This window comes from Argiope bruennichi, chromosome 2, assembly GCF_947563725.1.
Source record: "Argiope bruennichi chromosome 2, qqArgBrue1.1, whole genome shotgun sequence".
Taxonomy (NCBI): Eukaryota; Metazoa; Arthropoda; class Arachnida; order Araneae; family Araneidae; genus Argiope; species Argiope bruennichi.
Window position 1 is genome coordinate 69,339,233 of NC_079152.1, and position 16,247 is coordinate 69,355,479.

General features: G+C 30.4%; 1 protein-coding gene across 1 annotated transcript in view; it reads left to right on the plus strand.

Moving 5' to 3' along the window:
• The window catches only part of LOC129956229 (receptor-type tyrosine-protein phosphatase mu-like), a 76,257-nt gene that overhangs the window by 43,417 nt on the left and 16,593 nt on the right, over window positions 1-16,247 (plus strand). Inside the window, exons 9-13 of the mRNA XM_056068285.1 lie at window positions 87-222; window positions 2,717-2,866; window positions 5,093-5,192; window positions 8,956-9,023; window positions 9,688-9,822. Coding sequence (XP_055924260.1) covers window positions 87-222; window positions 2,717-2,866; window positions 5,093-5,192; window positions 8,956-9,023; window positions 9,688-9,822 — 589 coding nt within the window. The remainder of the gene's footprint in view (window positions 1-86; window positions 223-2,716; window positions 2,867-5,092; window positions 5,193-8,955; window positions 9,024-9,687; window positions 9,823-16,247) is intronic.

Here is a 16,247-nt window from a genome sequence, read left to right on the forward strand (position 1 = left end):
TTTTTAATGCTTAAATCGTTTCATTTTTTATTATATTTCCCATTGATTTTTATTGCAAATCTTTATTTGTTAATTTTTCGTCGTAGTGCTGGTGTGGGTCGTTCTGGTACTATGATGGTACTAGACTCAGCTCTTGAGATGGCTCTCGTTGAAGGAAGGGTGGACGTTCTCGGTATTTTGTACAAAATGAGGCAACAGAGGGTGAACCTGATTGAGACTGTTGTAAGTGAATGTTATAAACATAATATTTCCAACTCATTTATAAATTATGCTTTGTAATCTTGATTAGTCCTAAAAGAAACCAAAGAAATAGTCTTAGTAATTCTTGATTAATTTTGAATTTTGATTTCATTTTGGAGAGGTCATGTATTTTGTTAATTTTGCAGGGCTACATTATAATGCATTTATATTATTTTAAGTAGAATTATTAATAATGATGACTTTTTAACTTCTAATCAATGTTTAAATTCGGTAGTAGTTTTTTAGTGAAGAATCATCTTTTAAATGCAATTTTAGAAGTATAACTAATTTTTAGAAATCTGATTCTTCATATTTCTAAAATAAATGATTCCATTATATGCAATAAGTTATCCTTTAGACTAGGGTTAGTTCAGTTTTCCAAAGCAAATTCTTTACATAGAATGAATCAAAATGAATGCACTGATTAAAAACTCATATAATACAACAAATAGTTACTATATTTACTTCACACATATTTCAAAGTTTTGAGTACATGCATCGAAGTTGTTGAATACATGCTTCTATTCTTACACAACTTCTTCAGATCTGTAATGCAATTTTTGGTATCCCATCTACAGTTTAATTTTGTCGATGCCACCAAAATAATCTGTCATACAGATTTTCAAAACGGTTATAACTGTTGGACATACAAGCTCCATCTCAAACATTTAGTCATATCAGCGGATTAGTCGCTGAAATAGTCTCCCTGATTTTCTAATTCTCTATAATTGTAATATATTTAAGAAGTTTGTAGAACTTTGCTCTGAAAGGAGGATATATGTTTTGATTTAGCAATTTTATGTCTTTTGAAATGATAGTATATATCAAATAAACATAGTTATGCAATATCTAGTGTTAGTTTATGAATTTTGGTTTTATTATTGAAAAGTGCACCTAACGATGTCCTGTACACGGATGTAACGCATCACTTATAAAGCATAAAATATTTTTGACATATTTTTTAATTTGGGGGGGGAGAGTAGGGGATGGTGGTAAAAGCACCCAAAATATATTGTATATTTTTTACTGCAGATTGTTTTCAGGTTGGATAGTTGCGATCAAATTGTAGTTGATTCCCGATTCGTGTCAATAATAAACGAGAATTCGAAAATTTAAATCAATACAATGGTACAAGTAGAAACTTACAGAAAGCATGTCTTGCATAACTAAGGATAGGTGAAGCAAATAAAATTAAAAAAGTTAGCATATTACAAATTTGTTGCATAATCTACACATTGCATGTTAATTGCGATTCCTATGAAAAGATAGCAATGTGTTCCTCCATTCATTTATTATAATTCATGTCGAGTTTGTTTGTTTTTTTCGTTGTTGTATTTTCACTTTTTAATCCTTCTAAATCCAAGCAAAAAAAAAAAATGTTTTTGGAATTATATCTGTTTATTTATAAAGACAAACAATTAGACGACGGGAATTCGATTTGTATTCTCTGAACTAAAACTGTAGATATCTTTCAAATGTTGGTTGAAATTCTTCAGAGGAAGTCTGACTGCTCGTATACATAAACGCAGCGATCATAATCATAAGAACAACAAGCCAGGTGTTTGATATCTGGTATACGGTTTTTCTCATGTAAGTTTAAATTTTGGACCAAATGTGTCAATTAATTAACAGTATATAGCATTATCTATTTGTTTTTATGTGAGCACAAAAGCTAAAAAACATAGAAAATTAAATGCAAAAATTTTAATATGTGTTTTAGTTTAGTTTAGTTATATTAACGTCCCGTTTTAAAGCAACACTAGGGCTATTTTGGGACCGACCTCGTAATTTTGAACCGCGGTCAGATGACGAGGACGACACCTGAGCTGGCACCCCCCCCCCCCCTCTCCACACCACGCAACACCAACGGGAGGACGTTTAACCCGCTTACACGACGGTTCTTCGGTGGAATCGGGTCTCGAATATGAAACCCTCCGGTTCCGAAGCCGAGACCTTACCACCAGGCCACCACGACCCTTTTAATATGTGATTTTTATACAAAGTAGATTTTTTTAACCATGCAAAAATTAAATTCGTCACTTTATTAAAGTATAATACATGAAAGCTGACGATGGAACTGCCCAACTAATTTAGTATTGCATCGCGTTAATAATTTTTTTTCTGAAATTGAGATTTTTTGCTGAATTTTTGTTAGTAATATCCCGGTTTCGAGATTAAAAATTTCAGATCCTATTCTACTGACAGTTCAATGTGTTTGTACGTATGGTCTGTTTTAAACCTGAATTGATGGATGTTATAATATTTCTTCAGTGTCAATATTATCATAAATATACAACTAAAAGAGATAACACGGTTGGATTGCTGAGTATTGTGTTTCTAATTTCTTAAAAGTTTTCAGCTAGCCTAAATATTATTTATGTTTTCTACAAAAAATTAACCTTAATTACATTTTTGACTTGTTATTGAATCAATTATGAAACTTATGCACTTATTTGATATTTTTGTCTTTGAACAGGAACAATACATTTTTGTGTATAAGGCATTAGTCGAATATCATTTTGGGGACAATTCCTGCAAGCCTGCTAATGAAATGGTTCTCTATTTCAATAAGTTACGGCAACTGGACTCGGATAAGAAGAAAACAGGATTAGAAATCCAATTCGAAGTAAGTTATGCGATTGAATTAGAAACTATGTTCAAAATTTGAACCTTTGGCCCCTTCTCTTGATTAAGAAGTTATTCCAATTAACGTAATATATTCATAAATTTAAGAATTCGAAGAAATGCTTAAATTTAGAAATTTAAATTTCTATATATGTGACGTTAATTTATTTGAACGCAAATGATAAATTGTTCCTTCTGATCCATTCTTAAATTATCTGTAGCACCGTTATGTTGGAATCGAATCAACTTCTTCCTCCTTCATGGAGTTTATCGTACCTATAACCGGTTACACCGCCCCGCCCGAAGGCACAAAGAAAAATCTGAATGACCGGACCGCCACAACAGCAATACTGGCTGGAACTGTGGTTAAAGCCGAAGGGCCGTCCCCGGCTACGGCACAACCTTTCCATTGGGAAGTATGTCCCGTCATCGATGGGAGGCAACCTACCCACCCACACACACATACATACTTTTTTCTATGCCACCAGGGTAGCGAGAACCAACCACCATACCTCAAGTTTCTCGTCCTCATTTACGAGGGACCCCTAGTAGGAGGAGTTTATCGTGCGTTCACATATTATGTAGTTTAAATTAAAAATGATTGAACTCTGCTTTAGTGAGCCCCTTTATGTCGCCAGGTCACTAGTACAAAAAGCAAAATGACTGCTACTGCAAACACTACAGTAAAACAATCACAGAAGTGCTGTCTTCTTCAGGATGCCATATTGACGACAAATCGATGGAGAACATTTAAGTAGATTTTAAACTAAAATCATTTAATTATTTTCTAACATCTATTTCTTTTTTATTAATTACATAATTTTATTTACTTTCGTGTGCAATAATCCAATGAGACTAATACACAAATGGTCATCTTTATATTGATAAAAATTAATCAATATTTAATTACTAAAATAATGGTTATGTAAGGCTTTTAAGAGTTGGTTGTTTCTCTCAAAATTTGGCAAATCACTTTTATTAAGGGTGGGGCAGATTCCAATCGCACCAATCAAACATATGCAGTCCATGATTTAAGGATTCATAGTAAAGGGTATGTGTGTTGTTTTTTGCTTAACAAAGTGACCTTGTTGCAACTGAGGATGAAATGATTGAGCTCCAATATTTGGTTGCATGCTGCCTTTTTGGGTTGCTTTCAAGGACAGTAGAACTACATTAGTATTTTGATTGGGCAAAATCAGAAAAACTTTATGCAGCCGACGGACCGCTAAAAGCGATTTCTTGCTAAAATGCACATTAATCCACTAGTTTTAAAATAGTGCTAGACATGAACTTAACCTGATAGAACGCACACCTTCTTCCTCTTCTATATCATGTCTTAATGAACTAAATCATTAATGGAACCCTTGTTGCTAGTCATTAAATTGAAAGGGATTGATGGGAAATTGTGATGCTAAATGAAAAAATATGTAGGTAATGACAGTGAGTTGTAAACATCTTGAATTTATTGAAGATAGTGCTGGAAAGTGTTTTGAAGAATATATATCTTCTAAAATTACTCGTGTGATTATTTTAATTTCAAGATATCCTGTAAACTTGTAATTCTTTATATTTGAAATGAACATGGAAGAAATTAAATTGTGACACGAATATAACTTGAATATTTTACTTTAATAAATATGAGGAGTGATAATAGATTTTTAGTTTTGCAGCTTATTAAAATGTGATGATGTGAATTATTGAAAATTTTGTTTTATTTGAATGGAATAGTTACAACTCGATGACGAAATCCTGAAAGTTCGTTGCCGCCAAATTTTTATAAAAGTGCCATTTCATATGCATCAGATGCGGCTTAGTAATTTTAGTTTGGCATTCATTACACACTTTATTTGTGAGATGAAGAAAATTAAATACTAAAAGTATTTGTAAGACATTTTGTGTTGAATGCAAAATAAGTCATACTAAAGTATATTCGTATGAATTGTTTTCCTTCTAGTATAATCGGAGCATTTCTTCTTTATTTGCCTTATCTTGCTTACTTGGTGCTTATTTATATAAATAGAATTAACAAGTTTATTTTGCTTTGAATTAAATTATTTGCATAATTTCTTCTTAAATCTACAGTGTGTATATGTGTGTGTGTTATTAAAAAGTAATTTTTTTTTGCCTTCCTTGAATTGAGACAATTGTTAGTTTTGAAATGAATAAATTATTGTACAAGAGAATAGTAGAAAAATACTAATAAGTTTGTTTTTTGTTATTATTCTAGAAATTACGGCAGTTGGAAACTCCATTTTTTCAGCAGAGATGTCTTACTGCACTGACGCCGAATAACAAAAATAAAAACAGAGATCCATACATCTTACCACGTAAATATCAAATAATATTTACTTATTGTACTAAATGTTTTTACTTATTGTATTTTCATGAAAATTGCAATCAAGGAAAATGAACCTTTTTTTAATAAAATTATTCATGAGCTTATCAAATCCTACAGTCACGAGAAGAAAACGCACTTGCAGTCATCAACCAGTTCTTACATTGAGCCAGTAGAGTCACAAAAGTAAGATCAAGCATGCACAGAAAAAAAAAGTCTTTTGGACAATGGCAGGTATATGCCACAATGATATTACACGCCATTTTCTCATGTTTTCTACGCATGCACGATCTTATTGATGTGAAATATAAACACTTTTTTATTCTTATGCGGTTTACTGCAAACCCAACTGAAAAGTATTATTTAAAAGAGAATATCATCTTCCATTAAACAAAGTTTTCTCACATATTTAGGCCATTTCATATGTCTATTAATAATAACAATAGCTACCAAAATTGGCAAAGATATACTTTGTGATGTGCATTTTGAAGAAATTTCTTAAATTTTACATCATTTCAAAATTTCAAAATTTTTCTTTTTAATGATGCATATTTAGAAACCACGTGAAATTTTGATGAATGTTGGCAATTTTTAAAAATATTTATTTGTCTATTTTCCAATAATAGGTTACGTTGTTGCCTGGAGTCCAATCCGATTTAATTGTTTCATCAAATATTTAACCTCGTCATTTTCTTTCCTTTTGAAATCTAACGAAGAATTCTCTTTAATATCTCTGTAATTTACACGATAAATAAAGAACTGATGTAACATTATCGCGATATTTAGAAGATAGAGGAACCGGATATTTATGTGTTTAATAGCGCTATGGTGTTATGAGTTTAAGTTCATTAAAAAGGTTGCTTCATTTACACAATAAATGGAATTTAAATAAGGCAATTAAAGTTTCACATCTAGAATATCTGGCACTTTCATGGTATCATGGATAAATATAGCTGAAAGTTTTAACTGAAATTAAGGATATCAAATATCCCCGGTGAACCAGCTGGTCGCCAAAAGTTTAGTTTAGAAATAAATTTACTTCATATTTCTGATGATGATATCTTATTTTCTGAAATCATAAATAAAGATGACATCCTTTGAAAAACTTGTTTGTTGAATTTGTTAAAACAGCAATATTATAATAAAAAACATTAGATACGTTGTTTGAAAGATAAAATGTTGTATTAAAAATGTTATAAATTGAACTTTATTGCAATGTATTACCTTGTAATGTCCTGATCTAGACTGATCAAATTTCCAGACAATTCTTTATTTTACAGCCCTAAATATACAAAGAACAACTTGTTCTAATCTTGGTTAAATAAATAGATATTTACACTTGTAGTAGGAGATACAACAGTCAAAATCAGAGGTTTTTCTTGAAACTTAGTTCTTTATCTCTTCAACACGACCATTCCAGGAGTAGTTTCTCAGACTCCGAACTCGTGGGCGTAGTCCAACAGTTCATGCCATTCGTTTCTTCTCTCCTCTCCAAAAAAAAAAAATCTCCGTTCTTTATTTCGGTGACAATCTCCGCCTCTTAATTTACATTGGTCATTTGAGCTCTCCTTCGGCCAATCGGGGTTCAGCAATATGCTCTCTAGGTGGCGCCAGTGGGTCGTGGGGAGGTCCTTGCATAAAGAGAAACATCTAGCATCCAGATGTTTGAACACCCCTTTCTTTTTGAAGGTACTGTCAATACCTCTGGGACGAGGAATTCCATATGTGGTCTTTCATTGTAGTCGCTAATGAGAAGATGCGAGACCACCCAGGTGAAAAGATCCACCATCTGGCTATCTCTAGGAGTTTAGTAAGTAACAGCGACTACACAATGAATCAGTACAACACAATGTCTTATCAGTGCTGGGAAACGGGGAATGTTACAACCTCTATACAATCATATGAAACAAAGTTGCATTGTCAGTAAAATGCGGACAGTGTTTCAGAAGTTTAAAATGAAATCTGTTGTAGAGACATATTAATAGATTAAGGAATGCTTCTAGAAAATTAAGATATATCTTCAAAATTTTGTCCAAATAATCATTTTTAATGTTGTTGCAAAGAAATAAGCTCGAAACGCCAGAAATCCTAATAATAATAAACGAAACATTAACAAAGCACAGGTCCATACATACTTTGGTGCTGACAACTAGCATGATATTAGTTTTTCCACATCAACTCTTGTTTGTAAAATATGGCAGTGATACAATCTTTTAATACATTAAATATATTAATTTTAGAATATAAGCATTGAAAAAGTATTGTATCTTAATAAAGTGTTAAACATTTTCATTTAACTAGACAAAAAAACATGGTAACATTCCTATAAATCTATAATAGCTTATTTATAAACTTGAAATGAGAATAATTAAATAAGAATATATAGAAAAATGTATCCCTCTTCGTAAGGTTCTTTTGTTTGGCATTGTTAAGTAAACTATTTACAGAATATCTTCGTAGATACCAACATAATCTGTCAACATATGAAAATCATTCGTTTTGATATCCTTCTTTCATTGTCTTTACATCCTGGTAGCGATATTTCCCTTTTTATTTCACGTATATAAAGTATAAAGAAGATATTGTAATCGTCAAAAGATGTTGACAATACCACTTCGTTCTTCGTCTGTAAACGTCTTCGTTATTTCAGACCTCTGTGAGTGCGAAAAACGTATTTTTATCAATATGTCTTTCTGTCTGATACAAAGATAAATCAAAAACTTTTCATGTTTCTTTACTACAAATGTGTAGGTTTCTATCAACTTTTGGGCAAAATCCATACAGAGAGTCTGCCCAGTTGTTCAAATATAAGCTAACACGACAACTACAAAACGAAGACAGCTAGATGGATAAAATTCGGTATATAAATTTAATATCTATTGTGTAAACACCTATCACAGTTTGAGCAAAATCCGACAAGGCTTTGACTATTTCTCAGTCTGTATTTTCGGAAGATTTACATGCAATAATTCAACAACGCAATGACCTTAATATATCAAATTTGATGCATGATTTTGTGACTGCAATGGTAGTTCTATATCAAATTTGATGCGTGATTTTGGGACTGCAATGGTAGTTCTATATCAAATTTGATGCATGATTTTGTGACTGCAATGGTAGTTCTATATGAAATTTTGGTTTCAATCGGTTGGGAGAAACGCGGCTAAAACATACATTCGATTTTCAAATATTATACCCCCTCCCCCTCACACTGGCTAGGAATTAATTGCCAAAACACTCGCCGAGGAATGCATAATAGATACAATAAAAATGTCAAATTCTCACCAAAAGTTAATATAAAAGTAGCAAGATGTTCTCAAGAAAAAAACTTAATATATAGTGTGCAAGATGTTCTCTGACTTACCGAAAGCCCCCAATTTTTTTACAGGCAGCTGTGGAATAAGGCCTTTAATAGAGAGTATGCTAGAAAGTTTTAGGAAGACCATTCTTGCTGATTCTCTTCTAGTATTGCCAGGAATTTTAGGGAAATAATTTAAATGGCTGTGTAATGATGAATCTTAATGCTCACATTACAAACAACATCTCTTAAACTATTAAGTATGTTGCTAATTAACTCTATACGGCTTTCTATAAACTTCTTGATAATAAAGAGAAGTAATTCTTGAATAATTACCATCGATTTAATATTTTTTAATATCTTTCAGATTATGAATTAGCGTTCAAGTGGATTTTGGAAATAAAATCGATATTTTATTAATGCAAATTTATACTGAAGGCTAAATTTTTTTTTTCAGCTGATGATGGCCGTCCTGTTTTGAAAACTAGTCCACCATCTAACTACATCAATGCTGTATATGCCTATGTAAGTTTTTAAATTTTTTAGGCTTGCATTTCATTTTTTACAGCTTAAAAAAAATCAGGTATTCTTTCTTAAAATATACGTTTGCATAATGAAAGTGTGTTTTAGAAATAAGTACTAAGTGCCTATTGTGATAATCTTCAAATGAAATCATCTCATGCTTTTTAGCTGATTATTGAAGGGAAAACAATGAGATTCGTGTGTGAGAAAAGAAATTACTTCTTTTCTTTGAAATCCAAAGCCATAGGAATTGCCTAGATGTTTAATTTCTTTTTTAAATAACTGTATACATTTATCATTTTCTGTGAGTATTATCTAAAGGAAATACTCATTTATTGCAGTTAAATAGTTAGTTGATTCACCTGTGATTCAGCAGCTCTGTGAGACCACTGTCTGCCTGAGCGTATTTTTTAATTTGATGAAGATATCGTTTATTGAAGTGATTTGTAAGACTCCTTCAATACTGTTCGTCACCCCAAGAGTTAAGAGTGAGATGGAACAGGATTCGAATAACGGCGAAAGTTTCTCAAAGTGTTCATTCGGCTGTAAAAATCCTGTCTCAATCTAGTGAACTAGCTATTCTCCAATTGTTCAAGCCAGAATGTAAACGTGTCTTAGAATTTATTAACGGGTTTCTTTCTTTTATGATTTAATTTTATATTTGCAGGATTATGGCGTTCAAAACCACTTTGTTGTTACCCAGTTTCCACTTCCAAATACAGTGCCTGACTTCTGGCAACTTCTATGGGACACGGGGTCATCGACAATAGTAGTTCTAAACGAAATAAGTAACAAGGATGAGGTATGTTTTTTTGATTCCTCCTTTTTATTTTCTAGGCCAAGATATGAAATAAGTAATAAATAAAAATAAAAATTAACAGATGAGTATTTGAAGAAAAGAGAACAGCAAGTTAAAAATTCTATTATCATTTGATCGTTGAACGAAAATAGTCATATTGTTCAAGTGAACTTTTAGAGATTGAAGCGGATGAGCTCAAATAATTAACCAATGACACAATGTAATTTTAGGAATAAGACCTATTTCTAAAATAATAAATGAGGAAGAAGTAAATAATAAAGAGAAATGAAGTAAAATTGTAGTTTAATGACGCCAATATTATGATAATTAAAGGGTCATAATTCATCATAGGAGAAGCGCTGATAACCTCTGATTCTATTGAATAATCGTAGACTATCTGTGAAGGATTTTAGACTTTTATTTTAACAGTAGTTCATAGCAGAAATAAAAATTGAATATGTCACTCGTTCAATACGGCGGAAAAACAAAATGGCATGTTATTTAAACTATTTTGACAGCTGACGTTTATTTTCTAACTTTTGTTCAAAAGAGCAACATGCAATGGTAGCATACATACAACCAAATATTAAAAACCAACCAACTGCAAGTATACAATTCGATTTAAAAGTCCAGTATCAAATTTGAAACTTTGGGCATTCAAAGGTTAAACCACATTCACAACATTTTGATTTTATATCAAATTTAATGTGACTGTTTTGTTTCATTTTTGAATTATTATGTTCAGACACAGACAGACCGATTCATCGAAAGATCGATGCGAAATTTTTTTATCGATAATATTACTTTCCATATGTATAAATGTGCATATCTAGTATGGCTATCATGGCAAGAAAAAAAATTGTCACGAATATTTTGGTGTTGTTGCCATTAGACTTCTATAAACTTAGCTGTTAAGGTATTTCATTTAATTTGAAAATTTTAAAGAAATCCAGAGTTTTACTTTCTCTTATAGGAATGGCAGAACTCAGATAACTCAATAATCAAATTGGAAAATGTAAATTTTTGTGTATGATTTTGTTGTGAATATTTTAAAATTGTATTTAAGTTTAGACAATTCTTCCAAGGAGAAGATTAACAAAATATATACTCGATCTTACTATAAAACGAAGATGAATGCGAGTTCGCAAATTGTACAGACTAAGTCTATGGCAAAGGACACCGACGTGCTCTGATTGGTTTAAGCCTTGGCATCTTTTTGGCAATGTTTTGCTAAAAAGATGCCATATCGAAATATATTTTTATAAAAATAAATAAAATATGTAAATTTATCACACACACACCCCTCTTTTTTTTACGGTTTACATGTAATATTAATCTGGAACACATATAAAGCAGAAAAGATCAAATCCTGAAACCTAAATTCAGGAAATATAAAAATTAAAATTTATTAAAATATTTTGTGTGTGTGTGTGTGTGTTTTTAATATTATCATGATATAACTAAAAAAATTAGTTACGAAATCACATATTTCGTTAATGCTTACATATTTATACGTTTTGGGCATTAAGTAATCATCTCTCCATATGTAGTTGAAGGGAAAGTAACAAAAGTTCAGCAACAAATTTCAATGACTGCATAAATTATCTAATAAAGGCACGAAAATCATAGAAAAAAAGAATTATTTAATTGCTGTATCGTATGTTGAGTAATTACTTTCATATAGTTTTTATACTTCTGTGCATAAACAACATTAGTTACTTGTATTACTAGTATTATTAGTAATATTTATTATTATTATTAATAATTAGTATTGGTAGTATTACTAATAATATTTAGAAAAAATAATTATATTAATACAAATTAGATCGTGTTGATATTTACTCGTGTCTTCCATAAAACTAATGAAAGGTACAAGGTTTGAGCCAAGTAAGCGAAAACTACACTACTATGAGTGCAAAACATTGCCAAAAAGATGCCAAGGCTTAAACCAATCAGAGCGCGTCGGTATCCTTTGCCATAGAGTTAGTCTGTACAATTTGCGAACTCGCAAGATGAATATAAAACGCATAGTATCGTAATAGTATACGAAAGTGTGTACTTGTTCCTGCTGACTTTCAGTATAATTAAAGCTACTATCTAATAAATCAACTTTTGTAAAAATAATAATAAAAATTTTATTTGCAAAAATTAAAATTTCCGACGAAAAAAAATGTTGGATACTTTCTTTAATGTCCATTTTAATAAGAAAATAATTTTTCGATAAAAATCTGAACTGGTAAAAGCCAATTTAGATTAAATACATTACTTTTTTTTTCTTATCTTTAATGCAATGCTGTTTTTGGCATCATTTTACATATTCCTTTACTAGTAAATTTGCCGTCATCAAAATCACAATAAATCTTACTGAACAATAGTAAAGCGCTTAATAGCCTTTTTTATACAAAAAGAAATGTCGCTGATTTATGTAACTTTGGTCTGTCCTCACTAACTTGGCAGAACATCTATAACTTCGGTGTTTTTTCGTTCCCATGGATACAACCGAGTTCACCTGCCTTTCAGTGTGTTTCTTTGCGTAGTTTTGAGACCTGAATGATTCATATCGCTATTGTTTATTACATACAATTCGTTGCTTAATGTGCAACGCTTGGTTCTTTTATGTCGTCGAAAAAGGTATCACATTGCCTCACGTTTGCAAAACAGGAGTGACGTAATATCTGTAATTAAGGTGAGTAATTGCACAAGTCAAGCGAGTTTCTTCATGCATTTGATTTAGTATTAATGATTTATTTCTAAAGATTTGTATTCTTTTGTTAAATGTGTAATCATGTAAAGAAAAATATTTTTTTTCTTGGCATATATTAATGAATTAAATTTATTTAATGTTATAGCTATGCAATAAATTTAACTTGACATAATATTTAGCGTATAGTGGCATTTTGTGTTATCCGGTGATGGAATGTCATATATTTTCTTCTGCAGAATATGAAGTCGATTCCAAAATTAAAATGACTTAGTAGACTTGGCATGTGTTTTATTAATAAGCACTCATTTCATAAGATTAAGTCACAGAAATGCCCTTTGAATGCTGTTGAATATTTTTTTCCTTATTTGTAAAATTTATTGTGTAAAATTTATATGATCGATTTTTTTAAAATTACATAAGAAATTATATAGTTTTTTATAGCAGAACATATACTAGGATAGTGAAATAATTATATATTCGTTAATTTTTAAACTATAATACATAAAGAAATTTGAATTATTTATATTAATGCAAATTATTTCATTACTTTTTAAAATTGTCTTATACTAAATAGAAAAATATGAAGAAATAACTTTCAGAATTATTATTATTATTATTGAAATAGATAAATGGGGAGTTTTAGCAGTAAAGGCTCTCATTCCCTAATGGCAGCGAGTTATAGATTATAAATATAAAAAGCTTCAGTGAACGAAGAAAATTTTGAAGATAGTGCTTATAAAAAATAACTTTTTGGATCAAAATGATTTTATAGTTATAAATGCCATTATGAAATACAATAGTTTTATGAACTTAGCAATGCTTATAAATATACAGCATATATTAAATAGTTGTAATGCTTATTTTATTCTAATATTAACATCAAATAAGATTGTCTATTTTAATTTTGCTGTTTTAATTCATTTGATTTTATCTAAGTTTTTTATTCATATTCTGGACATTTTTAGAAAATGAAATATTTATTACTTGTTTATTTTTGAAGATAAATTGAGGCAGCACAGATGACACAATATGTTATCACAATATGAAATAATCACCATTGTAGAAGAATTAAACAGCAGGACACGCACACACACACACACACACACACACACACACACACACACACAACAATAATTTAAATATTAATTCATTTCCAAATTTTTATCTTAATTTAGCTCATATTAACTTAATTTTAAAATGGTTTCTTATTTCCTGATCCAGTTTCACTTTTTATTTAATTACTTTTAACACGCGCTCTAGAAGACTGCTAATTCATGAGGTTCTCACTCCTTCAGCGAAAAAATAAAAATCCTTAATGATTGCAACATTCTTTTAAAGATACCTAAATTTCCCTATACCAAATCTACATGTGTCAAAGAAAACCCTATCAAAATCCCATTGTAAAAACTATTGAAGTGAAAATTTCGATCTCTTTTACTCTTCTGCTATTGTGTCGTGATATAGACTGACATATTTCTTACCACTAGGGATTGCAATACCGAACCAAAATTTCAATACCGGTATTCGGTATTTTTTAGATCTTAATACCGGGATACCGGCTTTAATACCGGTATTAGAAATTTTCGAAAAAGAAAGAAAACACGGGTATTTCTTCGTTTTATTTGCCAATTTTATAAGAGAGTGTAAATATCACAAAAAATAATATGGAACTTATAAATTATAACAATATATAAAGAATCACAAAAAAAAAAGGGACAACTTATTTATTTAAATCACAAAAAAAGTGTAAATATCGCTATTCAGTCTGTGATACTATTACAAATTTTTGAAATGTGATCTTAAGAAACATAATGCATCAATTGTACTGTCATTAAAGCTGAAAAGTAATTTTGTGTAAAAATTACCAGCTGTCGGAAACGCTCTTTCGGCATCTACCCTAGTTGGTGATACTGTTAGCGATACGCGATATACTTTTTCCAAGTATTTACCTCTAAATCCCTCATCTTCAAATAAATCGATTCCTCGTCGGATGGTTTTGGATATAGCTGATTTCTGTATTGTATTTTGGTTCGTTGATTTTTTTTTTTTTATTTATCGCTCATTCTAATTTTTGGTCAAGAGACAATTCCTTTTCACTATCGACATTAGTGTCATCATAATCTTCGATAACTGAACCGTATTCTTCTGAATGTGGATAGGTTTGTGGGTAAAAAATGTTAAGAAAATTTACTATAAACTTAATCAGATTTGAATTGATTCTTTTCTTTTCTTCTTTTTCATTTTCATTTTTAAAATCATTAAAATTATGTAAATACCATAAGACATTTTCTATTTCGGTATGTCTTTCTTCTGTGCGATTTTTCAATGTAATATATAATTCTTCAGATAGTGACGTGTGCTGTTCTTTCACGATTGAAACATGAAATTTATTGTTGCATTAGCTATTAATAAATTAAAATCTCTCCGACATAATCCCTCTATAGTCAGTTTTATTGGAAGTAGAGCTGATATAGTTCTGGATATTAAGTCGAATTCACTGTCTGAAAAATTAATTTGCAGGTTTAAGTCGATTATTGCTTTTTGGATTGGATTTCTAAATTTCAAAAACCACTCCATCATTAGGAGTAAACTGTTCCAACGTGTCTTAGAATCTATTATTAACATATATTCTGTTTTATTTTCAGTTAGTATAGATTTTTGTAATATGGCATTTTTTGTAGGAGAAAGTTTAAATATCTTAAAATTTTTTCGAACTTTATAAATTATAGGAAGCAATTCTTGATGGGTTAATATTTCATCCTCATTAGCAATTTCTTCAACAATTACATTGTCATTATCTTCATTGTCAATATCACTCTCACTCTCTTCAATGTCGGAATCCGAAGTTTCTATATCCACAATATTTGGATTCTTCTGTTCTTTATTTTTTTGGTATAATACATGTATTACTCCTAATTGAATTCCATGTGCATAGCATAACTGCTGATTTTCACCAATCAACTTTTCAACTTTTTTCATAATTGTTGCCCCGTCAGTCGTTATGGATAAAATATTTTTTTTTTCAGGGATAATCCATGTTTCGCTAATTTAGATTTAAGCAATTAATTAAGCCATTAATTAGCTTATTAATTTCGCCAGTTAGGGAGACATAAAAACAAAAAAGTATACTATTTTGCTATGTTGGCGATCTCTGCACATATAGTGGAGACAATTTAAAAAATGTTTAGTAAATACCGAAAAACCGGTATTTAAACTTGTGAATACCGGTATTGCGAAATTGTAAAATGGCTCAAAATACCGGTATTCGGTATCCCGGTATACCGGTATTGCAATCCCTACTTACCACTCTTTATCTGTACAAATTATACTTCTCAGGATAGAAGAAAACGAGATTTTAAAATCTTAGAAGTTTCTTCTATTCGGCCACGCAACTGCTAAAATATGTTCTGGAAGAACCCGTTTTAAAGCAGTTTTAAATTAGAAAAAGATTGTCAGAAACTAAATCAGCAAATTAATTTCCATAAAAATTCTTTGTAATATTTTATACAAATATTCTGTATACTGTTATCATCATTTTGAAATTATGTTTAAAACTTGTTCCTCTCTGAATAATTTAGGCTTGCTATTGTATTATCATATTGACCATATTCTGACAGTAACAGAAAATGATAATAAACTACTATCAGTGCTAGAAGAAAACGTTTCAGCCATATAGTTAGACTATGAAACCGAAAAGACAGAATTTTATTGAGCATTTCCTTTG